This window comes from Globicephala melas, chromosome 6 (genome assembly GCF_963455315.2).
Source record: "Globicephala melas chromosome 6, mGloMel1.2, whole genome shotgun sequence".
Lineage (NCBI taxonomy): Eukaryota > Metazoa > Chordata > Mammalia > Artiodactyla > Delphinidae > Globicephala > Globicephala melas.
In genome coordinates this window covers 64,414,735-64,442,610 of record NC_083319.1, presented here as the reverse complement: position 1 = coordinate 64,442,610, position 27,876 = coordinate 64,414,735, and the positions used below count along the sequence as shown (strand labels likewise).

At 41.2% G+C, this 27,876-nt stretch overlaps 1 protein-coding gene across 1 annotated transcript in view; it reads left to right on the top strand.

The window, feature by feature from the left end:
- FREM1 (FRAS1 related extracellular matrix 1) overlaps positions 1-27,876 on the top strand; it is a 152,881-nt gene that overhangs the window by 45,334 nt on the left and 79,671 nt on the right. Inside the window, exons 10-15 of the mRNA XM_030840603.2 lie at positions 7,871-8,067; positions 8,787-8,877; positions 10,222-10,389; positions 13,929-14,137; positions 17,044-17,137; positions 20,262-20,514. Of these exons, the coding sequence (XP_030696463.2) occupies positions 7,871-8,067; positions 8,787-8,877; positions 10,222-10,389; positions 13,929-14,137; positions 17,044-17,137; positions 20,262-20,514 (1,012 nt within the window). The remainder of the gene's footprint in view (positions 1-7,870; positions 8,068-8,786; positions 8,878-10,221; positions 10,390-13,928; positions 14,138-17,043; positions 17,138-20,261; positions 20,515-27,876) is intronic.

The window sequence follows — 27,876 nt, the reverse complement described above, 5'->3', positions numbered from 1 at the left end:
CATGTTTAGCCTCCATGTGTTTGTATTTTTTACAGATTTTTTTCCTGTAATTGATATCTAGTCTCACAGAGTTGTGGTCGGAAAAGGTACTTGATATGATTTCAATTTTCTTAAATTTACCAAGGCTTGATTTGTGACCCAAGATATGGTCTATCCTGGAGAATGTTCCATGAGCACTTGAGAAGAAAGTGTAATCTGCTGTTTTTGGATGGAATGTCCTATAAAAATCAACTAGGTCCATCTTGTTTAACGTATCATTTAAAGCTTGTGTTTCCTTATTTAGTTTCATTTTGGATGATCTGTCCATTGGTGAAAGTGGGGTGTTAAAGTCCCCTACTATGATTTTGTTGCTGTCGATTTCCCCTTTTATGGCTGTTAGCATTTGCCTTATGTATTGATGTGCTCCTTTGTTGGGTGCATAAATATTTACAATTGTTATATCTTCTTCTTGGATTGATCCTTTGATCATTATGGAGTGTCCTTCTTTACTTCTTGTAATAGTCTTTGTTTTAAGTCTATTTTGTCTGATACAAGAATTGCTACTCCAGCTTTCTTTTGATATCCATTTGCATGGAATATCTTTTTCCATCCCCTCACTTTCAGTCTGTATGTGTCCCTAGGTCTGAAGTGGGTCTCTTGTAGACAGCATATACACAGGCCTTCTTTTTGTATCCATTCAGCCAGTCTGTATCTTTTGGTTGGAGCATTTATTCCATTTACATTTAAGGTGGTTATCAATACATATGTTCCTATTACCATTTTCTTAATTGTTTTGGGTTTGTTATTGTAAGTCTTTTCCTTCTCTTGTGTTTCCTGCCTAGAGAAGTTTCTTTAGCATTTGTTGTAAAGCTGGTTTGGTGGTGCTGAATTCTCTTAGCTTTTGCTTGTCTGTAAAGGTTTTAATTTCTCCGAACCTGAATGAGATCCTTGCTGGGTAGAGTAATCTTGGTTGTAGCTTTTTCTCTTTCATCACTTTAAAAATGTCCTGCCACTCCCTTCTGGCTTGCAGAATTTCTGCTGAAAGATCAGCTGTTAACCTTATGGGGATTCCCTTGTATGTTATTTGTTGCTTTTCTCTTGCTGCTTCTATTATTTCTTCTTTGTATTTAATTTTTGATAGTTTGATTAATATGTCTCTTGACATGTTTCTCCTTGGATTTATCCTGTATGGGACTCTGCTTCCTGAACTTGATTGACTATTTCCTTCCCATATTAAGGAAGTTTTCAACTATAAACTCTTCAAATATTTTCTCATACACTCTCTTTTTCTCTTCTTCTTCTGGGACCCCTATCATTTGAATGTTGGTGCGTTTAATGTTGTCCCAGAGGTCTCTGAGCCTGTCCTCAATTCTTTTCATTCTTTTTTCTTTATTCTGCTCTGCAGTAGTTATTTCCACTATTTTATCTTCCAGGTCACTTATCCGTTCTTCTGCCTCAGTTATTCTGCTATTGATTCCTTCTAGAGAATTTTTAAGTTCATTTATTGTGTTTTTCATCACTGTTTGTTTGCTCATTAGTTCTTCTAGGTCCTTGTTAAAAGTTTCTTGTATTTTCTCCATTCTATTTCCAAGATTTTGGATCATCTTTACTATCATTATTCTGAATTCTTTTTCAGGTAGACTGCCTATTTCCTCTTCATTTGTTTGGTCTGGTGGGTTTTTACCTTGCTCCTTCATCTGCTGTGTGTTTCTCTGTCTTCTCATTTTGCTTAACTTACTGTGTTTGGGGTCTCCTTTTTGCAGGCTGCAGGTTCGTAGTTCCCGTTGTTTTTGGTGTCTGCCCCCAGTGACTAAGGTTGGTTCAGTGGGTTGTGTAAGCTTCCTGGTGGAGGGGACTGGTGCCTATGTTCTGGTGGATGAGGCTGGATCTTGTCTTTCTGGTGGGCAGGACTGTGTCTGGTGGTGTGTTTTGGGCTGTCTGTGACCTTATTATGATTTTAGGCAGCCTCTCTGCTAATGGGTGGGGTTGTGTTCCTGTCTTGCTAGTTGTTTGGCATAGGGTGTCCAGCACTGTAGGTTGCTGGTCATTGAGTGGAGCTGGGTCTTAGCGTTGAGATGGAGATATCTGGGAGAGCTTTCGCTGTTTGATATTATGTGGGGCCTGGAGGTCTCTGGTGGACCAGTGTCCTGAACTTGGCTCTCACACCTCAGATGCTAAGGGTGGCAGCCTGCCAGAGTACCCAGATCCTGTCAGCCACATGACCAGGTATGTGGGGAGGTTCTTGCCTTTTGGGAAGTCTGAAGTCTTCTCCCAGTGTTCAGTAGCTGTTCTGTAGGAGTTGTTCCACATGTGGATGTAGTTTGATGTATTTGTCGGGAGGAAGGTGATCTGCATGTCTTACTCCTCCACCATCTTGAAGGTGCCCCCTCTGGCTGGTGGGCGGCTGCAGCCAGCCGTCTCCAGGTGGCGGTGAAGTCGGGTGGCTGTTCTCGCTGACTCCGGCAGACCTCTGCATTCAGTTTAAACTCAACATGTTCACAAGACATTTAGCATATTTCCCTGAAAATTTTCATGAAACCACTGTAACGAGAATCTTTGAAGTCATCCCTACCCACTTTCTCTCGCGTATCTGCATAACCAGTTGGTCAGCTTATCTTAATAAATCTACTTGAGAAATTTCTCTCATCTGTCTCTACTTCCCCACCCCACTGTCATTGCTTTAGTCTCAGCCTTCATCCTTTTTGGACTAGATTATCCTCCACATCTGTCATATGGTCTCTTAAGAATAGACGAGATTAGCCACATCCTTTTTTTTTTTTTTTTTTTTTGCTGTACACGGGCCTTTCACTGTTGTGGCAACTCCCGTTGCGGAGCACAGGCTCCGGACGCAGGCTCAGCGGCCATGGCTCACGGGCCTAGCCGCTCTGTGGCATGTGGGATCTTCCCAGACCAGGGCACGGACCCGTGTCCCCTGCATCGGCAGGCGGACTCCCAACCACTGCACCACCAGGGAAGCCCAGCCACATCCTTTTAATTGAGGACAATTAAAACTCATTGTTGCAGTAGCAGTATGTTTAGTAGAGTACATCTAGTGTCCATTTTTTCCCAGCTCTCCCTCTTCTGATGTGTGGCAGCTTTAGCTCATTCAGACTGTGGACTGGCACTCCCTATAGAATCACCTGCTCCAGGAATCATCCTCTGATGCTCCTATTCCATACCTGTTTCCCCAGGCTTGACCATCTGGTCCTTTTATATAATCTGATATGAAATTACTATAATGTGAGGCCATTATTTTATTGGATCAACTGTGAGCTCATTTATGACAGGGATCCTAATTTGTTCATCTCTCTGTCTTCAGATCTTGGTATCTGACTCAGAGTAGAACCTCCAGAAATGTGTGTTGGTTCCAGAATAAACTCTGGTTCTTTCAACTTTTACTGAAATGAGGGGGAAATAAGAAGACCCAGACATGTGGCAGGGACTGGGGAAGGAGTAAGACGCAGAAGTAATAAGTGTAAAGCTTTAGTTTTCAGAGTTTTCAGGAATTAGTTGTGTGCATAACAAAAAAACAAATATTTTGTATGTGTGTGCGCTGTTAAGAATTACCGTGTTGTAAAACCCTGATATCATCACTGAAGCTCCAGTTTTTAAGGGACTCAAATGATCAGCTGCTCTGTTTGATGACTGCATCTTCAGTGTGGATGAGTATCCAGTCATGTCTTACAAATATAAATGTATTTAAAATATTCAACAAAATCTGTAACTTTCAGCTGTTCAACTCCAAGTACAGATGAAATGGTTACTTGATGGGAGCTTTTGTGATCAGAAGGTTCCCCAGTCACTGAAGATTAAACTCAGGCCCAGGATTGTTTTGGCCATACTGTGAGAACACCTCCTTTCATAGGGGCAGAAATCAAAGATCTCAGGTGAGAATCTATTTAAAACAGGAAGGAAGTTACACAAGTGGAGATGCTTCTTACTTCTTCTCATCTTTTCCATCTAGATACTCCTACTGAGAGATCTACCTGCACATCAACAAGATATTAGCAAGAACCCCCCTCTCTTTCTACCTTGGTTGCCATGACTGTCATCAAATAAAGCCTCACCTACTCAATTTGCTTTTGAAAAATATTTTATTAGGTTATTACAGAATTGTTTGTATCACTACCCAAGTGCTTATCAACAGAAGACTGGTTTAAAAAACTATATCTGTACGATGAAATACTATCAAACAAACCAACCAAAAATACCAGTAAATCCATGGAAAATATTCTGTATCTTAACTGTGGTGGTGCCTTGACAGGTATATAAGATTGTCAAAACTCATCAAATTATATACTTAAACTGAATGTAGTTCATTGTATGTAAAGTAGTCCTGACCAGAAAAAGGAAAAAAAAGAAAAATGTTTTCTTCTTTATTCCTCTCAGTAGCGGGCTTTATAGAATTTATACCTTAGATTTTAACCCGGGGGAGAGTAACGTTAGCAGTAAAATGGAGAGCGAAACCTAAGGATAGAAGAGAAATGGAGAAAGAGGACTAAGAAACAGGAAGAAAGGAGCAGATGCCACAAAGTCCTGGGGGCAAAGTGGGAGGAAGGAGTGCAGCATGACCAGAGGAGAGAACAGGCACCCAGAGTGGGCATTTATCAGAAGTCAGACCAGAAAGGGGAGTGGGCAAAACTAGCACTGGAAATAACTCCTGGGGGTGAGAAATAGCACTGGATCATCTCAAAGGAAGATGCAAAAGAAGGAATCAGGCAGAAAGCAAAGCTCAGTGCAGAGAAGGGATCAAGAACCCAGGTCTACAAGGAAGGCAGATAGTAGCCAGTGGAGTATCATATTGTGAGCTGGATTCTGAGGGTCAAGTTTAGTGGTTGTCATTTTATATACTGAGTTATTACTTCATGTTCCAGTTCCCTGAAGATCTGTCTGTGGGTGCTTGTGGCCGTAAGTAGACTGGATGCATGTAGGGGAAGGCAACAAGCAAGAGCCCAGTGCCTAGTATGGGCCCTAGTTTTCCACTTTGTGGGAATGGGTATTTAATTAGGTCTTTTTTACAACCAAATTTCAGTAAAAACGAGAAGACTTTATTTCTCTATGGAGTTTGTTAAAATAGGATCTTTCTCGCCCGCAGAACACAGACACAATAATTATTTGGACATGCATAAATACGTAAAGACACATCAACTTAAGCGATCAGAAAGCATGTTGAAAAATGTGCCCACCATGAATTACTACTGGGGTATAGAAAAGCATGCTTGTACATTCTTTTTGCACAAAGAACGCACTGGAGAATAAATTAGCATAGAAAATGGTCTCTTTGAAGGCACAATAACTATTGTTTCCTTATTAAGTCTAGTTTTTCAATTAAATGGAGCTTCACTGATCCACACCATGGCTGGGATGTCCCATAGAGAATTTCTGAACTTTAGAGATTAGCAAAAAACTGTAACTGGAAAAAAATCATGACACAGATTCCAGGAACTGGAGAAATGACTGTCATTGTGTTCCTTTGTTTTGATTACTGAGTTTAGTTTCTAATTATTGAAATGCTTCATAATGGAATAGTAAATATGCTGTATGCTTTTGTAAAAGTAATGAAGGATGGAAACGGAATTAATTTATTGAGCACCTACTACCAGGTACTCACTGTGCTATCAGCTATCTCATTTGATCCTGACAGCACTTCACTATAATAGTCATCCTTATTATTCCCAGTGTAAAGAGAGAAAAACTGAGCCCCAAAAGGGTTAAATTATTTGCCCCAGGCAGCAAAGTTTGTAGGTGGCTGAGCTGATGTTCCAGTCTTTTTCGTATCATAGCAAAAGCTTAACCATGTTTTAGTTTTTGCTTTGTATGTTAACTTAAAAAAGAAATTCTCTTCATTTTCAAATTGGTTATTGTGAACACCATTATCTTAGAAAAAATTGGCATTGCTGATCTGTACTTCAGTGACAATATTAAAATAAATCAAAACCAGAGTCAGAATACTTTCATGCATCAGGCTGTGCAACGACTCATGATGCCAAGCAAATGTACCATTTCAAGAGAGAGTAATTGCTTTCTCCCAGCCAATCATGGATTATTGTAAAAAAAAAATAAATGTGATGGTAAAAAACTGTTTGGCAAAATCTCCTTTCCCTCTTGCAAGATCCAAACCTATGAATGTTTGAGAAAATTCTTAACATCACAAACAGGGCATGTTGACTCATTCAGTGAGGAAACACCTATAAAGTGCCTCCTGCCTACAAAATACCGTGCCAGATGTGGTGGAGCTATAGAAATGAGCAAAATATTTGTTGAGCACATAATATATGCCAGACATTTTATCTTCATGGTGATATTTGATCTTCATAAAATTCTGTGAGGTTGTTGATATTATGCTTAATTTACAGATAGGAAGATTGACACTCAAAAAAGTTGAGTGACCTGTTCAAGATCAGTAACAGCTACCAAGTGGTTTACCCAGGACTTTAACTGTCTGTTCACTGCCAAATTCCATGTGGTTTGCACTATACTATGATCCTCCTCGTGGAACTTTCAGTCTAGGAGAGATTTACATGTAAACTACTAACTAATAATACAAGACAGTGAAATAATGATGTTTACCAAGGGATAACCAAAATTCAGGAAAAATTAATTCCAACTGAGAAATTGGAGAACGTTTCAAGAAAAACCTTCAAGGGTAAGAAAGACTCAGGTTGCTGGAGAGAGCAGGAGAAAACCATTCCAGACTGAAGGAACAACAGGATTCAGAGCATAGAGGCATGTTTGAGGACTAGGTCTGGGTCCACTGAGTGCAATCAGGATGCTGGATTAATGTTGAAAGGTCATAAAAGATAAAGTTGAAATAAAGAGTGTGTTTAAACTGTGAGGGGTCTTGAATACCATGCTAAGGAGTTTGAATAATTCTATCCCTCCTGGGGGGTTAAGATTTTCTTTTTAACTTTCTTTTTTAAAAAATTTTATTGAAGTATGGTTGACTTACAGTGTGTTAGTTTCAGGGGTACAGCACAGTGATTCAGTTATTCATATATATGTGTGTATATATATATATATATATTCTTTTTCAGATTCTTTTCCCTTAGAGGTTATTGCAAAATAGTGAGTGTAGTTCCCTGTGTGATACAGTAGGTCCTTGTTGGTTATCTATTTTATATATAGTAGTGTGTATGTGTTAATCCCAGCCTCCTAATTTATCCCTCCCCTGCCTTTCCCCTTTGGTAACCATAAATTTGTTTTCTATGTCTGTGGGTCTATTTCTGTTTTGTCGATAACTTCATTTGTATCTTTTTATAGCTTTTTGAGGAAGTGAATAACCTGATTTGACTTGTACGTTTTAAAAGATAACACCAGAGGTATGAAAAGTCAAAATGAGTTATTGGAGTTAGGGCTGATGGAAAGCCGTTGTGATGATGTAAGGAAACTATGAAAACTGGAGCAAAGTCAGAAACAGTGGGAATGACAGCTGTGGGACTAGGGTGTGGTTACTGTTTAGAAAATTTTGTAAGTACAAACTCCGGGACTTGGTGATGTGTTATATGTGGGTAGAGAAAGAGGAACCAAAAGTAATGTCGAGGTTTCCAGGATCTATGACTGAGTGGAAAGAGGAAGAGAAAGCCCAGGTTGCTGGTAAAGGGAGGTGTAGAAGTAAAACCAGGAACATATTTTGTGTATTATATGCCTATTCTATAGCACTCATGAGTGCATTAACTATAATTGTGATAATCATATTCTTAAGTTAGAATGAAAAATGGGTGGAGAATGTTCCATTTTTCACGTTCCTACTAACTCCCCAATCTTTTCACTGGAAGTGTTTTACAAAATGGCAGGTTTTGAAAATCATAACTGTGACTGGATGATAGTGGGGTGGCTTTCTTTGGTGTCTTTTTGGTATTTCAAATTAATGGTAAAGATAATTTCTTTCCAGGTGGTGACAATCCACATCACTCCAGTAGATGACCAGCTTCCAAAAGAGGTTCCTGGAGTTTCTCGACATTTGGTTGTTAAGGAAACGGAGGTGGCCTGTATCACTAAGAAACATCTACATTTTGTAGATACAGAATCATATGACAGGGAGCTGCTCTACACAGTAACCACTCCTCCATTTTTCTCCTCTAGCCGCAGGTACCTCTACGAAGAGTCATCACCTGGGCTATTAGTTGAGGGTTGCGTTCTAGGATTGAGTTGAAAGTGTCAATGTGTACTACTGTGGTTCACTTGCTTTGTTGGTCACACATGAACTTATATTCAATTCAGCATTTATTCTAATCTCAAACTTGTCTCATACCTCCCTTCAAAAGCTATATTAATTGGTAAGTGGCCTGCAGCCTGTAGTGTCTTCAGCTTAGGGAGGCTTAAAACAGTCTTTAATCCCTTTTTCTAAAGAGAATACTTTTTTTCTCTTTAGTAAAATGTACTGAGTCTTCATCGTTTTATTTTTAGATATTGCAGCCCACAAAAGTGGTCATATTCTCTGATTCCAATCCAGAAAATGTCATGAATATACCTTAGGTTTGTATTATCTACCAAAGGATAGTGAGGAAACGTTTTTAGGATGAGTATCTAACTACATCTTATTGTAGTTAGATTCCCTTTCATCATGTCAGAGCAGAAATTCTGTACATACTTTCTGCAGTCATGATGAGAATGGCATTCATGATACTAGACTTAAGGCTAGAACCTCCCCCCGCCTTGATATAAAGAGAGAATATAAAGATGGAACATTTGATTTCTTCCTACAGTGAATACTTTTAGCTTCAGAAAATTTGGTTGTGGGCTACTATTTGATTTAATTTTTCTTACTGGGAAAGTTAGCTGATGTGTTCTCTTGTATTTTTGTTTAGACACTTGGATGCTGGGAAATTATTCATGGTAGACAGCATACCAAGGCTAACCAAAAACCCTGCAGCTCCAGGGTTGAAGTCATTCACTCAGGTATGATGCTATGCTCGTGTTGACAAACATGACGGAAGTGTCCTCTGAGAAGGTACGGTGCTCCTAACGTTGCACTTGAGAGTATTGGCCTTTGACATCTGTCACAAGCAACAAATACTTGATGTCTATATTCTTTCTGCTTGCACATTTCCATTAAGCAAGTGACATGTAACATTTGAAAATTCTTGATCAAGCTGGATATGATTGTAAAATCTCGTTATAATTCAACACAGTCTTTTGCATCAATTTAGGTCCCTGGCTTAGGGCTCTGATTTAGGGACCTGGTGCATATGTTTTTACTCCATCAAAGTCAGTTCGTCCAATATCCTACCATCTTAGTTTCCTAGGGCTGCTATAGCCCAGTACCACAAACTAGGTGGCTTAAAAGAACAGAGATGTATTGTCTTACAGTTCTGAAACTAGAGGCTAGAAGGCTAGAAGTCTGAAACCAAGGTCTCAGGGGGGCCACCATCCTCCAAAACCCTGTTTGGTCGGGGGGCAGTGGGGTCTTACCTTACCTCTTTCCATTGTCTAGTGGTTTGCTGGCAATCTGACATTCCTTGACTGGTAGATCATCACTCCACTCTCTGCCTCTGTCATGCCATGGCTGTGTTCTCCCTGAGTCTCTCTCTTCTTATAAGGAACAAGTTATATTGGATTAAGGGCCCACCCTACTCCAGTATGGCCTTACCTTAACTAATTACATCTGCAACAACCTTGTTTCCAAGTAAGGTCACATGCTGAGGTACTGGGGGTTAGGACTTCAACGTGTCTTTTTTTGTGGGGGACATAAGTCAGCACATGCTATCTACTGCTTTCCAAAATCCTTCATTAGCCCTCTCCCTGCTCCTGTGGCCTCTGCTCTGCAGACCTGACTAGAGGCCCAGTAATGATGAGTGATTAGGCAGCAGCTACCCCTGAGCTGCTGAATCTCTCTGTAGTTAGAGGTTGTATTAAATGAGTATGTCAACCTATGTGCTAAGTACTATTATTTTTTTCATTTTGTAGGTAAGGAAACAGAGACCTCACAAGTTTAAGTAGCTTGACTGATATCACACAGCTACTTTGTGGCACAGCTGGGTTAAAATGCAAGTCTCCTGTCTTTCACAGAGTTGCCTGGCTTCAAGCACTTGATGTAGTCACTTAATTTCTTTGTTCTTTTCCCTCCTGCTTTTAGAAAATGCGATTTGTAAGATAGAGCTTTTTATGATCTTCAAATTGATGATGGTGGCATTTACAATGTTCCCTATCAGTGAATGAGACGGGTATCTTAGACTTAGGTCTCTAAATGTCTCTCAAACTGGGAAATTGGCACCCACATGTCCGTCTTCATTTGCTTTGCAGCATGCTGTGAACTATATGAAAGTGGCCTACATGCCACCCATGCAAGATATAGGCCCCCACCCCCGACACGTCCAGTTTGCCTTTTCCGTCAGTAACCAGCACGGCGGCACTTTGTTCGGGATCTGCTTTAACATCACGATTCTTCCGGTGGACAATCAGGTCCCTGAGGTAGGCGTAATGCTTGATGTGAAGGATGAAAAGGCGGGGAAGACCTAAGGGAAGAAAGATTTTGAAAGCCTTACTCAAAATGCTAACTTCTCTTTAGGCTCTTTCAAAGAACTTTTTTATTTTCCAGCTACAGTGTAGGAAAAGAAAGCATGGGGAGGGGGAGTCCTTCACCTCCTATGGGACTTTCTATCTAAAAGATGAGATTTTCTAGTTGCTGAATTTGGCATTATTTTCAAAGCTTTATCAAAATCTCTTTCCTTTCTGCTGAGTTTCATGTGTTGATCAGGTGAAGGGGATTAAATTAGGAGTCTCTTAGCAACCAGATAGGCTTATTTGCTCTCTCCGCAGGCCAGCTATGCTGTTCTGTCATCTAAATAAGCTCTTTAATTTTCTAAAATGAATTAAGATGGACCCTTGCATCCTATGCTGTTCCACTCCCCAATGTTTGTGTAAGCTTTAAAGCACTTGGGTCTCTCATTATAAATCAAATTACAAAGGCGATGCTACCTTGTGCATCTTATCTGCGAGGCTGGGATTCATGGTGAGAATTTGTTCCCTACCTGCTCCCTCCCCATCAGAGCACTAGAGTTAATGAGGGTGGCTATTCCTAGGTTTGCTTTTTCCCTCAAAAGCGGAAAGTGTGATTACCCATTCATTAGGAACCAGAGGGGACTAGAACTCACATGTGTCTCATCCCTAAGGAAAGAGGCCACCTTCCCAGGCAGCCACCTGGAATATGGCCAGGAAAGCACGGATGCTCCTTTTCCTTTGCTCTCCTCACCATCTCTAAGCTGCCCAAAGTTGTGGAGCAGAGGTCTCACCCTGCAGGACCAAGGGGCTTACCCAAACCACACAACTGTTTTGATGAGTCTAGATAATATTTGAAAATAATGAGTTGCCAACGCTTAAACATCAGGAGGTTTTGTATCAGGTTTGGATTTCTGGCTTCTCTTGAAAATTTGGAAGCTCTGGCAACACTGAGTCCACTTCCCTACCCCCACCCCACAGCAGCTGAACAGGGCACATTCCCCAGTCACCCAAGTCCCCACCCAACTCAAGACACCCATTTACATCACTGGCTTGACCCCGCCAGCCTCTGAGCTTGCAATATTTGGTAGAAGATGGGCCCAAGAGCTCACAGAAAAGGAATGTAAACTATGTTCTTTGCCTCCTTCCCTGTCAGGGACCAGATCATGTTCCCTGTATAAAAAATAGTTTAGAATGTCTCTTAATTTTTTTATTTTTTTTTGCGGTACGCGGGCCTCTCACTGTTGTGGCCTGTCCCGTTGTGGAGCACAGGCTCCGGATGCGCAGGCTCAGCGGCCATGGCTCACGGGCCCAGCCGCTCCGCGGCATGTGGGATCTTCCCGGACCGGGGCACGAACCCGTATCCCCTGCATCGGCAGGCAGACTCTCAACCACTGCGCCACCAGGGAAGCCCAGGAATGTCTCTTAATTTGATTAGATGTTATTCAGACCATCCTTTTCTATGTATGAGATACGTGCCCTGAAATAGCCCAGCATCTAAAGAAGCTAATGTGTGTTATAGAACAATCACAGAGAAACAGTTTTTTATGCCAAGCTGTCCAGCCTCTTGCTAGAGAAAGATGATCTGTGGTAAAAACCAGAAAGGGTGAAGTGAATAGTTACCTCCATCATTTGAAGGTAAATGGAATAGTTACGAGGACTTGGGGCTCAGGAGGCTTAGTGGCTTCTGTCTTTTTTCTACAGTGGATGGGACAAATGAAATAGTACTGTAGAGAACTGAGAGTAGTAGAAATAAAATTAAATGAGTGGCTTCAGTGAACCTAGTCATGGGAGTGGTTCCCTGGTGTGAAAATCCACAGTTATCGCTGGGCTAAGTGATAACCGTTAGGGGATCTTGACACCATGCTGGCCTGAAGTTCCAGAAATCCAAGCACTGGGTTCAGGCAGGGACTAGAAAGTGAATAATTAATGGGGGGGCAAATTAGCTTTTAGTTTTTTAAAGTTGTCCTGAAATACATATATATTTAAAAATCGTCTAATGAGGCAAAGTATATTCCTTGAAACTTAGCATCTTGGGATATTAATCGATGCAACTCAGGACAAAATGAGGTTGGCGGACATGGACCATGTTTCAGTGGTAATAATCCTCTTTAAATAAGAACTCCATTTATTTCTTTCTCCTACAAACAGTGAAAATGTAGGTTTGGCAAAATCAGAGTAAGGCACTTAGGAAGGGTGCGGGTGAGTGGCTGTAGGGAGAAAAGGCTCTTACTTTATGTCGTCCTTTGCTGGCAGAAGTAGTTTATTACAGAATACAAGGCAGCTGTCCCAGGGAGCATGGTCTCATCATTTCCATGATCCAAGGAACTGCCCTTGGGGCGGCTGTGCCCTGGTGGGTGGGAGGATGGAGCAGGGCTCTGGGTGGAGGCTGTGATTTCTTGCTCACTTCCCTTTCCTCTGCTCATTTCTCGGGCCTCCGTCCTCTTTACCAGCTCTTGCCTTAGGGAGTGCTCTCCTTTCTAGGAGTGGCAGCTGCTCTGAAGAGAGTAGCTGCTTCCTCGGAGAACCCTGTGTCCTCACGTTAGCAGAGCGCTCACCCCAGATCGTGTGTGAGGAGCCTTCAGAGCCCATGACTTGGTAGCCCAACTGTATCTCCCTGTTTTTGCTTCTGTGTAGTAATACAAATTTGAGAAAATGATAGGTTAAACAAAGTTAGTAGATTTTCCTACTGTAGGGTCTCAGAGTGCTGAATACACTTACGAATCTTATAAACTTCCAAGGTGCAGATACCGTATGTGACTATTTTCTAGATGTGTTTGACCATGGAACACTTCTTGCCAACTCCCAATGTGATGATAAAACAGCCCAAGCCCTTCTAACTTGCTTTTTACTTTCAAGTAAATTTTTATTGAGCGGTGAGTTTTTCTGTTAGAGAAAATTATCTTTATGGCTTTAATATTTAAGTCTAATGCTTGAATAAATCTATTTCCTATGAAATCTTCAATTTCTAGTCTTTCATTTCCCTGTTCTACTTCCATATCTAAAACACTCACTACCCTGATGCTTAAAAGCTCCAGTCAATTTCCCAAGTCTTTAAGAATTTTTAGGGTGTAAAAAGAGATGGATTCTTTCTCTAGGAGAATTTGATGTAGGTTTTGTTCATTTTGTAGATTAAGGTACATATGTGCCGAGCAATGGTAGGTGTGGACACGATGAGGAATGTTATTATTTTCTCAATTTAGCACCAGTGATGGTAAATCTGACTGCTGCTTCTACTCTACAGGGTCTGAGATCAGTGAAATGCAGGTGCTTTCAGGTTTCTAGATCTGCCTTGTTTCTTTGTGTCCATCAATGTTTAGAATTGGAAGCATTTAGTGAAAAATACTTTTCAGCCAGGATGTTCAGCTATGAACTTGTTCCCTTGAGCACATTCTTGAAAGTTTGATTGACATGTGAAAATGGTGCTGGAAGTTTTCTGTTGGTTTCATGAGCTCTGTCTTCAGGTACACTTCATGGAACAAGGCTTTAAATGTTTCCTTCCTTCTTTCTAGGTATTTACCAACCCTCTGAGAGTGGCTGAGGGGAGTCAGTGTGTCATCAGCACAGAGCATGTCCTGGTTTCTGACGTGGACACCAAACTGGACAACATCCACCTCTCCCTGCAGAGACAGCCTCAGCACGGAAGGGTGGAGCTGAATGGATTTCCTCTAAACACAGGGACCATATTTTCTTGGGGAGACCTCCAGGCCTTAAAAGTTAGGTCAGAACATTTCCTGGCTTCTTTGTTTTACATGCTTTGGCTCCCATCTGAATCAGTTGTGAGGCAGTGTAAGAAGTTTGTCCAATTCTTTCAGGGGTAGCAACATGCCACCTAATACTTTTCCAGGGTCAGTTGAAAATTAGAAATGACAATCCTTTAGTTTCCCCCCAAGGCATTTTCTTTCCCTCTGGCTTGCTGTACTGGTAGGAATGACATTATGAATATTTGAGCAACAAAAACTCGATTACCATGAATATTAAATTTGCTGCAACTGCATGTATCACAACGGGTAACAATCAAACTAGATGAATAGAGTCTGAGATAATCTATAAGGCTAATCTACATAATTGAACTTGGTTTTAAGAAAAGCCAATTTCTTAACCCTGGCAACTCTGGGATAGAACTCTGTTGATCGAAGTCCTTAGTGTGAATTTTTAATCCATTTTACTGGGGAGGGGATTTGAGGGCAAATACGTAGGGTAGGTTGGGTAGGTAGGACATGGAATAGTACTTGGGTCTCTTCCAGTCAGGGGTGGAGTAATCCCTGTCTCATGGTCCTACAGTAGTTCCCCTCACCTTGAGGACTTTCATTTCTTCTACCTAATGCAGTTATGTAAGAAACTTTTTCTTTAAAATCTAGTAAAACATCTTCTTTGTAAAACAATGCAAGGTACTCAAAAGCAGTGGTCAGGTAGACAAACATACTGGTTAATTTCTCACTTGTACAAGTTCAAGTTATAAATGGGAATTTTGTCCTTTTTGATAAAGTGTAGTAGAAGGTATTAGGCATCAAATGCTTAGTTCTACATTTAGAAATTGATGGGGAAGGAGAATTTGTGTACAGGAAGATCATTTTCATCCAACAGTTTAGTTACACTGCTTTATTTTACAGTTTCCAATATCTTAACCTCTTTTCACTACTCTTATCCTCATTAAAATTTCCTTTTTTCCCCAAGATCTCAGCTCTTTCCTACCTGTTAGAAAGAGAGCTCTGTTTAGGTAATTCTTACTAGGGAATGAACGATGGATAGAAAAAAAAAAGTACCAGTGTTTGCCAGCACGTATATTTCAAGCATTCTTCTGGAGACTTGCAATTATGGGGTTTTTTTCATTAAACTTCACAGCAATCAAACCTGACAAGGTAGATGGTTCTATTCTCATATTATAGTTGAAATAACGAAGACACGAAGAGGTTAAGGTCACTTAGCTAGTGTGTGCAGGACTCTGGTTTTGAAAGAAGTTCTGTTTGATTCCATAGCCGTGCATTTGGATGTGTACTCCTAGACCTATTTGGCCCTTTTAGAGGCATTAGCATGGTAAGTATATTTGAATTAGCACATTATCACATACCAATCTATTTTTGATGAAGATATCAGGGAGTATGACAAAATAAAGCATAGGAGGCAGTGTTGGGAGGGAAATTGGGAGTAAGTAGGAGGTGGGCTTTCTCCACCACTGGAATCGAAACCCTAGCCAGTGTATGGGTGAGTCTCGTCCTGAGTAAAACACCTTTTAGCCCTAGAATTCTTTCATATGTAAACGTTACATATGTTCAATGTACAATACAATTTTTAAAGCAACTTTTTTTTTTTTTTTGCGGTACGCGGGCCTCTCACTGCTGTGGCCTCTCCCGTTGTGGAGCACAGCCTCCGGACGCGCAGGCTCAGCGGCCATGGCTCACGGGCCCAGCCGCTCCGTGGCATGTGGGATCCTCCCGGATCGGGGCACGAACCCGTGTCCCCTGCATTGGCAGGCGGACCCTCAACCACTGCGCCACCAGGGAAGCCCTAAAGCAACTTTTAATTTCATTTCCTAGAACTTATTTCCATAACTGAGTGTCTTGAATGGATCACTGATAAGCTAAAAATTTGACTCAGTTCAACAGTTATTTAGAACTTACTGTGTATCACTACAGTGGACTGAAGAGTAAATGGAAAGTCTAGAATTAGACAATTCCTTTAAGAAACTTGACTGAGAATTAAAAGGAAATAGGGTCAAGGCAAGACCAAGAAAAAATATATATATACATTTTTTCTAAGTTTATTTATTTTTGGCTGCGTTGGGTCTTCACTGCTGCGTGTGGGCTTTCTCTAGTTGTGGCGAGAGGTGGCTTCTCTTGTGGAGCACGGGCTCTAGGCGCACGGGCTTCAGTAGTTGTGGCACGTGGGCTTAGTAGTTGTGGCTTGCAGGCTCTAGAGCGCAGGCTCAATAGTTGTGGCACGTGGGCTTAGTTGCTCCATGGCACGTGGGATCTTCCCGGACCAGGGATTGAACCTGTGTCCCCTGCAATGGCAGGTGGATTCTTAACCACTGTGCCACCAGGGAAGCCCCGAAAAAATACTTTTAAGTCTAGAGAAATTCAAGAATCTTTATAGGTTCAGAGGAAAAGAGTTAGTAAATAGCAAGGGGGAAGTGGCAGGAGAGAGGCGATGAATAATGCATAGATAAAGTTTTAGGGCAGAGCTGAATCCATCCAGAGCACAGGCAGAAGGAATAACCTTAAAAGTGGGGGAGGAGGGAGAATTACCAAAATCCACGTAGCGTCCCACTTTTACCTGTCACTGCTCAGTCTCAGTGTCCCCTTTGCCCCCAGCAGTGTTTTCGGTAAGTAGGCAGAGCTACACCCACTGGTTCCCGTTTTTACAGAGACAATTTGAAGAGCTGCTTTTTGATTTGGGGACAAGTTGTGAATGCATAAACACATTTTTCCAGGGTGGAGCAATTTTACATTTAAGGATGCTTGAGTACAGTAGTTACATATGTGACTTCATGATTATGCTGGGGGTTTGGTTATTTATTTATTTGTTGAACATATGGCCAAAACCATGGGAAAGTTCTTGTGACAGGAATCTCAGTGCACTCTGACAGTGGCCTTGAGAGGTTAGTGACAGCTATCATCCCCACAGGTATCAGCATGATGGATCTGAGATACTTCAGGATGACATACTACTGGAGGTCACAGATGGCATAAATGCAGCAGAATGTGTGCTATACATTGAGGTACGTAGTAAGTTTCCTCCATGGTTCATATAGAAACAAACCTTCTAGTCTGGAAGCCTCTTGGGGTCTCTGATAGAAATTGAAGCACATGGACTTCAAAGCAAGAAGGTGTCTGCTTACATCTTTGATTGTGTCAGGACAGGCAATAGAGAGCAAAGTTATATTGGTGAAATGGGCATATGAGTTTCTTGTGCCAATCGATTTAAAGGTAGAACTACTCTGACCTCAAACCCAGAGACTTAATTTAAAAAGCAGTCATTTCCATGTATAAATTATTTCTAATATTTTTGATCTGTCATGCCCAGAAATATTTATTTAGCAGTTGGACAGGTTAGGCTAGCATCGCTGGGCTTTTCCCTGTTGTGTGCAAGGAGCCGTATCTATATGTGCGATGTGACCCTTTGTGAATTCCTGTACTATATACCCCTGGCCTGTTTGAGATGATTATTTTCCCTCTTTTGAAAAATGAAGGAAAATCTGCACATAAAGGTTGAGTATATGCTCAAAGGCCTGATGGGAACCCCCGAGTTTCTCTGTTGGGTGACCATCCACGTCCACAAGCATAACTCATGGGATTTGCAGGTATTTATAGTTAGTGACAAAGGAGGGTCAGCAGAAGACTTATCACACTTCCTGAAGATCCACTAATTATTCTTACCATACCAAATTCTATTTCTGTTTCAATTTTGTCAGTTCTTTGTAGTATGAAATTATTATTAATGGTCATAATAATGTGTTTGTAAGATATTTTACAGTTAATAATTAAGAATGATCACATCATTCTAGTGTTTTAAGAAGTACACAGAAAAGAAATTATCCCCGTCCTATAGCAAAGGTCTGAGAAGGTTCAATGACTTGTCCAAAGCCATTAACTTGACCATGTAGACCTGGGCTGGCATCTCCACTCTGGTACTCAGGCCAGTGTTCTTTCCTCCTCACCACTGCCCAGATCTAAATTAACAGGTGATTGTAATTACCATGCTCGCTAACATTTCCTGAGCACTTATCCATGCCAGTCACAGTGCATAGCCACTTCTTTTCATTTTTTCCACTTAGTTCTAATGATGGTCTTGTATCTACATGAAAAGCAGTACGTTATTTCAGCTTCAAAAAGGAGAGTTTTCTTTATTGGCAGACTTTTACATATAAAGAAAGCTTTTCTGAGTTAATTTTTTTTCCTGAAAAGCAAATTTATGGTGAAAACCCCAACTCTGTCTTCTGTCCATGGCCATCTTCTCATTAATGACCCTAAGCAGTGAATTTGGGGAAAAGAATTTGTGTATTATTACTTTTGAGACAAAAGGACATAGCCTTTGGAAACCAATCAGAGCTTCAGGAAAGTTTTAGACAATTATGTGTGATTTTTTTTCATTCAGAAGGAATGTTTTTAATTCTATTGCCTTTGGACTTTTTATACATTTGAAAGCTGAGGATATTTTGTGAACTGCTGCAAGGTGATGATCATGAATGTATTGGTGAGATTGATCAGATGGGGTCAAGAACAATGATAAAGAAGGTCTTCACTGAATCTACGCAGAGGACTTGAACAAAGATATTGTTTCCTAATAAGCCAATAGAAAATGGAATAGAGTATTGCATTCTTTTCTATCTTTAGTTAAATAAATAAACCTGGGTTTCCATCACCCCATCTCTCCACCTGTTAAAGGAAAGTGTCTTCATAATTTCATGTATATTTGTTGTCGAGTTGTTAGCCTGTTGAAACAGTAGGGTAACCAGGGCATATATACGTAGTTACATTCATTCATTCGTTTATTCCATAAATACTTAATAAGTGCCTGCTATATGCCATGTCCTATGCTAAATTCTTGGGCTGTGTTGATGAACAAGATAAATAAACTTCCTCTTCTTTTAGAGTTATGGGCAAGGGATGAAGGCAGGCTTTAAACAGATTATCACTGAAATAATCAGTTAAAATGTGGATGTGTTCTACAAGTGAACAGGGTACTAAAAGAGAGTAAACAGGGGAAGTTTCTAAGTGAGTCTGAGTTGTCAAGAAGTTTTCCTGGAGGAATCCATATGTAACCTGAAGGAGGAGGCAGCCAAGCAAAGAGCTACGGGAGAACATACCAGGCAAGGGACAGACAGAAGATGCAAAGACGGGGCAAAGGCCTGACATGTGTGGAACACAGTGTCTTGGGGGTAGAAATGGACAGGAGTGGCACAGGAACCCCTTAGCATGAGATGAAGCCGAAGACATACTAGGAGAAGCTCTGGGAAGCCATTGAAGGTTCCCACAGTTAGATGACTTGATGAAAGCCACGTCTGAAAAAGATCACATTGGCTAAAGCGTGGGGCAAGGAAATGTAGGGGTGACGTATTCACAGGCCAGACTTGATAAATAAATATGCAGCACACGCCGAGCTGTGGTCGTGAACTCAGAGGAGGACTGTCCTTCATTCCTGTTTAGAAGACATACTTTTTCACATTTCTACAAAATCTTTTAAAATTTGGACAGCCAGTGTGATCCCATGTTGCTTTTTTTCCCTTTCTGCTTGGAAATTTTATTTTCATGACAGTGAGAGAAAAATGTTTTATCAAGTTGAAAACTGGCATTGATTTAATGGTTATGGGGTTTCAGATTTAACTCAAAATGTTTGAAGTGCAGCTGCTGCTTATTATAAGTCCAAAGAAACTTCCTGGGTGGCAGGAAGTTGAGAGTAGAGGAAAGCCTTGTAATCATCAAGTAATTTGAAATATAAATAACTTTGATGTGGTAAATGTAAATGCTCAGACCACAAGGACTGGATTTCCCGTAGAATATGGGTAAATTTAGCAAAGGAGGATAGGGACTTGGGTGAAGGATGCTTTATATCACATTTAGATTTTGTCTGTCTTGAAACAAACGAGAGCTTTGAGCCCCAAACCATAACCATCCTCTCCCATCCCTACCTAAAATGTCTCTCATGTGGGTCATTTCTTGCAAGTTGGTTCATATGGGGAAAGTTAAAAGATACAGATGGCTTGGCCAAATGCCATGGCTATTGTTTCACGTGTCTGGAAGATTGAAAATGCCTGTCATTCCAGTTATGAGCTATGAGTTACCAGTTGGGCAATTTGTCATTGCTCTTTTTTCTTGAAAACATGCATTTTTTTTCCTGCTTAGGTGTTGCCTGTAAATGATGAGCCACCGGTCCTAAAGGCAGACCTCATTCCCATGATGTACTGCTCAGAGGGTGAAGAGGTGGTCATTACCTCTGAATACATTTTTGCTACTGATGTGGACAGTGATGATATGAAACTGATGTTCATGATTGTTCGAGAACCTCAGCATGGGACAGTGAGGAAAGCTGGGGTCACAGTGCGTCAGTTTTCTCAGGGAGATGTTACGGCAGGGGCTGTGACGTACAAACACACAGGTAAGTGACAGTACTGTGACTAGTCTGAGAGTGGGGATGCAGCAACATGACAGAGTCTTAGCCCACTCCTTGCTGTGGGCTCTGATAATCTAACAGTCTTAATGCTTCCTTCCATTAAAAGAGTGGGAGCCCATCTCCCATTTTCAAGTATGATCACCATATTCAGAAGTATTTCTTGATCTCAGTAATATAATGAATTTCACAGAGTTGAGAAAGATCAAGTGTTATTGCTGCTCTGCTCCTGATGCTTCCACATAGACCTTCAATTCACCCTGGCTTGTCCTCGTTCCTGTTTTGGTCAATATGAAGAAGATTATTTGACCATCTCAGCTTCTGGCTCCCTAAATCATAACAGAAATGCCTGAAGTAGGCTCCCTAAGATAATTATCTTATTAACTGTAAAAGTTTCCTGATTATCAGCTAGCTCCTAAGAAGAAACCGGTCTGACCTTTGATTTCTTGAAAAGCAAAGATCGTGTCTTACACTTGTGTAACTTGTCCACAGCACATGACAGTGGTGGACATAGATGAGAGATACAGTAAATGCTAGTTTATTAGCACTGTAGTTACATTTCTGGCATTGCATTATATTGTTATCCGGATGGCATTTGTTCCTTATGTAAAATGTTCATGTAAAGAAGATGTGAATTCAACATCTGATGTCTGTGAGGCACAGTAGTAGGCACTGTGGCTTTTCAAAGGAGTATAACCCAAACCCTACTATGAAGGACTTTTGATTTAAAGAAGTAAGACAAACACATTCCCGCGTAAAGATGACAGCGTGACACATCTGCCCATCGCCACATCACCACCCCTCCCACATCTGATTTCTGGGTTGGGGCCACTTCCTCAGTAATAATACATCTACTTCCTCTACCTAAGTTTTATCACAGTCCATTACAATTTCACGTTTACTCATCCATATGCCTCTCTAACCTGGAAATTCCATGGGGGAAGTGTGATTGGGTGTGGGAGGCCAGGTGAGTGATACAAGAAATAAGAGGTATCGGAATTCAAATCATTTTCTTATTTGAAGAGACAGAGAGAGAGAGAATACAAGCAGGGAGGTGGGAGGGAATTCAAGGAGGGGGATTGAGATAGCAAAGGATTCATTTGGACATGGGAGAAAACATTTTGAAATAATATTTTTATGGGTACTTTAAAAAACAGTGATTCATTGTGATACCAGTTCTTAATCACTCAACTAAACATCTTTTTTCTTTAAATGCTATCTCCTTATCTTCTTCTTTATGTTAAGTCTTAGGAAAGGTTTCATTGGCTCTTTCCTTGGCCTGAGGAGCTTAGCCCACTTGTTCGATGTCTCTCAATGTCTCTCAAGAGTTTACAGCTAGGTGCTTCTTTTTAATTTCCCCAGTAGTTCTCAGACTAGCAGAAAAGTGATCCAAAGACCAGTGATTGTTGATTTTTACATAATTTTAACATCTTTGGCAGGCTCACACAGCATAGATAAATTAGTGGTGAGATGAATCTGTCTTCTCTTCCTGCGCTTTGTTCCAGACGTTAAGCAACAGTTGTACATATGTATAACTCTCTTCTAGTGTGGTGGCCATAGAAGAGAGTGTTGACACATTTTTTTCATAAGACCTAGTGGGACACTGGGGCAAATTGTTTCAGATAGACTTTTTTGTTATGTTAATAAATTAACAGAGGGGCAGAGTCAAGATGGCATACTAGGAGGACGCTGAATACGCGTCTCCTCACAACTAGGGCACCTACTAGGCACCAGTGGGACCACGGACACCTAAGGGGATGGGAAGAACCCCCCAGTGACTGGGTAGGACGCGGGGTATGGGGGAAGTGAAGGAGGAGAAGAAGTGGAGGCGGGATGGGACTGGAGCCCCTGCTGAAGGGTGGCTGGGGGAGGGGAAGGGATCCCATGCCTGAAGGGGAAAATTGGGGGACCATTGGGAGGGCAGAGGATCAAAAGGGAGCGTGGCCAGGTTTCCCCTGCCCACTTGGGCCGCCAGGAACCTGCTGAGATCCGGGGCCTGATCCTCTGACCACCTGAGGCCCCTTCCAGCTGCGCAGGTCCTGAGGGAGTGGGAGGGAGGGAAGGGGGAGCAAAAGTGGGACCGGCAGCCCTGAGGGGCAGCTGGGGGAGGGGAGGAGTTCCTACACCCAGCGGGACCCACCCACAGTTAGGGGTCCAGCGGCAATGGGGGAGACCCTGGGGGAGATGGTGGGGGAGGGGAATGGAGGAATGGAAGGGAATGGAGCCAGTGCTTTCCCTGTCCACTTAGGCACCGGGGAGCCTACTGGGCTCTTGGGCCTAATCCTCTGCCCTCAGAGCCTCCCTCCTGCTGCTCCGAGCCCAAGCCCCGCCTCTACGCCCCCACCCAGGGCCCCACCTCTGCACTCGGAGACCCCCTCCAATGCGCTGGGTCTAAACTCCACCCACACACCCTGACCCAGGGCCTTACCTCCAAACTCCAGAACTCCACACTCCAGAGGCCCTCCTTTCCACGTGCTGCCTCTCCCCTTCCGAGCGGGTCCTAAGCAGAGGCCCTGCCCCATGCTTGAATGTCTCCCTGCCTAGGCCCTGCCCCTAGGGCCTTTTCTGGCTACGTGGGTCCTGAGCCTAGGCCCCACCCCACACTTAAACGTCACCCACCCACCTGCCTAGGTCCCACCCCACCCTAAACCACTCCCCTACCTAAGTTCCACCCCCACCTAAACTCCACCCCCATAGCCAAGGCTTTTTTTCTCTTTTAGATTGGGGTTCTGTTTTACGATGTTGATTCATTGTTGTTGATTCTTTTATATTTTTATTTTTCCTAATAAACCTTTTATTATTCTAATTTTATTTTATGCTTTATATTTTGTTATTGTTCTCTCCTTTTGGCTTGTCCCCCCCCCCCACTTCTTTTCTTTTTTCTGTTGTGGTTTTATTTTACCTTGTTGCAGGTGTTTTGATTATAGTTTTATTTTTCCTAATATATTTTTTATCATTCCAATTTTATTTTGTTTTTTATTCTTTGATATTGTACTGCTCCTTTTTTTTTTTTTTTTTTTTTTTTTACCGTGCCATGAAGCTTGTGAGATTTTGGTTCCCAGGCCGGAGGTTGGGCCCGAGCTCCTGTGGTGGGAGCTCCGAGTACAAATTGCTGGACTAACAGAGAACCTCACACCCCAGGGAATATCAATCTGAGTGAGGCCTCCTGGAGGACCTCATCTGAGCACCAAGATCAAGCTCTATCTGCCTGCCTGCAAACTCCACTGCTGGGCATCTCAGGCCAAACAACCAGTAAGACAGGAATAGAGCACCACCCATCAAAAAAAAAAAAAAAAGACAAAAAGGAGACTATATAATGATCAAGGGATCGATCCAATAAGAAGATATAACAATTGTAAATATTTATGAACCCAACATAGGAGCACCTCAGTACCTTAGGCAAATGCTAACAGCCATAGAAGGGGAAATTGACAGTAACACAATCATAGCAGGGGACTTTAACACCCCACTTTCACCAATGGACAGATCATTCCAAAATGAAACTAAATAAGGAAACACAAGCTTTAAATGATACGTTAAACAAGATGGACCTAGTTGATTTTTATAGGACATTCCATCCAAAAACAGCAGATTACACTTTCTTCTCAAGTGCTCATGGAACATTCTCCAGGATAGACCATATCTTGGGTCACAAATCAAGCCTTGGTAAATTTAAGAAAATTGAAATCCTATCAAGTATCTTTTCTGCCCACAGTGCTCTGAGACTAGATATCAATTACAGGAAAAAATCTGTAAATAATACAAACGCATGGAGGCTAAACAATACACTACTAAATAACCAAGAGACCACTGAAGAATTCCAAGAGGAAATCAAAAAATACCTAGAAAAAAAGACAATGAAAACACGAAGACCCAAAACCTATGGGATACAGCAAAAGCAGTTCTAAGAGGGAAGTTTATAGCAAAAAAATCCTACCTCAAGGAACAAGAAACATCTCAAATAAACAACCTAACCTTACACCTAAAGCAAACAGAGGAAGAAGAACAAAAAACTCCCCAAAGTTAGCACAAGGAAAGAAATCATAAAGATCAGATCAGAAATAAATGAAAAAGAAATGAAGGAAACAGTATCAAACATCAATAAAACTAAAAGCTGGTTCTTTGAGAAGATAAACAAAATTGATAAACCACTAGCTAGACTCATCAAGAAAAAAAGGGAGAGGACTCAAATCAATAGAATTAGAAATGAAAAAGGAGAAGTGACAACTGACACTGCAGAAATACAAAAGAATCATGAGAGATTACTACAGGCAGCTATATGCCAATAAAATGGACAACCTGGAAGAAATGGACAAATTCATAGAAAAGCACAACCTTCCGAGACTGAACCAGGAAGAAATAGAAAATATAAACAGACCAGTCACAAGCACTGAAATTGAAACTGTGATTAAAAATCCTCCAAAAAACAAAAGCCCAGGACCAGGTGGCTTCACAGGCAATTTTTTTTTTTTTTTTTTTTTTTTTTTTTTTTGTGGTACACGGGCCTCTCACAGTTGTGGCCTCTCCCATTGAGGAGCACAGGCTCCGGACGCGCAGGCTCAGCAGCCATGGCTCACGGGCCCAGCCGCTCCGCGGCATGTGGGATCTTCCCGGACCGGGGCACGAACCTGTGTCCCCTGCATCGGCAGGCGGACTCTCAACCACTGTGCCACCAGGGAAGCCCTTCACAGGCAATTTTTATCAAACATTTATAGAAGAGCTGACACCTATCCTTCTCAAACTCTTCTAAAGTATAGCAGAGGGAGGAACACTCCTAAACTCATTCTACGAGGCCAGCATCACTCTGATACCAAAACCAGACAAAGATGTCACAAAAAAAGAAAACTACAGACTAATATCTCTGATGAACATAGATGCAAAAATCTGCAACAGAATGCTAGCAAACAGAATCCAGCAGCACATTAAAAGGATCATACACCATGATCAAGTGGAGTTTATCCCAGGAATGCAAGGATTCTTCATTATACACAAATCAATCAATGTGATACACCATATTAACAAAGTGAAGGATAAAAGCCATATGATAATCCCAATAAATGCATAAAAAGCTTTTGACAAAATTCAACACCCATTTATGATAACAACTCTCCAGAAAGTAGTCATAGAGAGAACCTACCTCAACGTAATAAAGGCCATATATGACAAACCCACAGCCAACATCGTTCTCAGTGGTGAAAAACTGAAAAGATTTCCACTAAGATCAGGAACAAGACAAGGTTGTGCACTCTCACGACTATTATTCAACATAGTTTTGGTCACAGCAATAAGAGAAGAAAAAGAAATAAAAGGAATCCAAATCGGAAAGGAAGAAGTAAAACTGTCACTGTTTGCAGATGACATGATACTATACATAGAGAATACTAAAGATGCTACTAGAAAACTACTAGAGCTAATCAATGAATTTGGTAAAGTAGCAGGATACAAAATTAATGCACAGAAATCTCTTGCATTCCTATAAACTAATGATGAAAAATCTGAAAGAGAAATTAAGGACACTCCCATTGACCATTACAACAAAAAGAATAAAATACCTAGGAATAAACCTACCTAAGGAGACAGAAGACCTGTATGCAGAAAACTATCAGACACTGATGAAAGAAATTAAAGATGATACAAACAGTGGAGAGATATACCATATTCTTGGATTGGAAGAATCAACATTGTGAAAATGACTCTGTTACCCAAAGCAATCTACAGGATCAGTGCAATCCCTTTCAAACTACCAATGACATTTTTCACAGAACTAGAACAAAAATTTCACAATTTGTATGGAAACACAAAAGACCCCGAATAGCCAAAGCAATCTTGAGAAAGAAAAACGGAGCTGGAGGAATCAGGCTCCCTGACTTCAGACTGTACTGCAAAGCTACAGTAATCAAGACAGTATGGTACTGGCACAAAAACAGAAATATAGATCAATGGAATAGGATAGAAAGCCCAGAGATAAACCCACGCGCACCTATGGTCAACTAATCTATGACCAAGGAGGCAAAGATATACAATGGAGAAAAGACAGTCTCTTCAATAAGTGGTGCTGGGAAAACTGGACAGCTACATGTAAAAGAATGAAATTAGAACATTCCCTAACACCATACACAAAAATAAAGTCAAAATGGATTAGAGACCTAAATGTAAGACCGGACACTATAAAACTTTTAGAGGAAAACAGGCAGAACACTCTATGAAATAAATCACAGCAAGATCCTTTTTGACCCACCTCCTAGAGAAATGGAAATAAAAACAAAAATAAACAAATGGGACCTAATGAAACTTCAAAGCTTTTGCACAACAAAGGAAACCATAAACAAGACCAAAAGACAACCCTCAGAATGGGAGAAAATATTTGCAAATGAATCAACAGACAAAGGATTAATCTCCAAAATATATAAACAGCTCATGCAGCTCAATATTAAAGAAACAAACAACCCAATCCAAAAATGGGCAGAAGACCTAAATAGACATTTCTGCAAAGAAGACATACAGATGGCCAAGAAGCACATGAAAAGCTGCTCAACATCACTAATTATTAGAGAATTGCAAATCAAAACTACAATGAGGTGTCACCTCACACCAGTCAGAATGGCCATTATCAAAAAATTTATAAACAATAAATGGTGGAGAGGGTGTGGAGAAAGGGGAACCGTCTTGCACTGTTGGTGGGAATGTAAATTGATACAGCCATGGAGAACAGTATGGAGGTTCCTTAAGAAACTAATAACAGAACCACCATATGACCCAGCAATCCCACTACTCGGCATATACCCTGAGAAAACCATAATTCAAAAAGAGTCATGTACCAAAATGTTCATTGCAGCACTATTTACAATAGCCAGCACATGGAAGCAACCTGAGTGTCCATTGACAGATAAATGGATAAAGAAAATGTGGCACATATATAGGATGGAATATTACTCAGCCATAAAAAGAAATGAAATGGAGTTATTTGTGGTGAGTGAATGGACCTAGAGTCTGTCATACAGTGAAGTAAGTCAGAAAGAAAAAAGCAAATACTGTATGCTAACACATATATATGGAATCAAAAAAAAAAAAAGTTCAGAGGAACCTAGGGCAGGACAGGAATAAAGACGCAGTTGTAGAGAATGAACTTGAGGACATGGGGAGGGAGAAGGGTAAGCTGGGACGAAGTGAGAGAGTAGCACTGATATACACACACTACCAAAAACATAGCTAGTGAGCAGCAACTGCATGGCACAGGGAGATCAGCTCAGTGCTTTGTGGTCACCTAGAGGGGTGGGATAAGGAGGTTGGGAGGGAGATGGAAGAGGGAGGGGATATACGTATGCATATAGCTGATTCACTGTGTTGTAC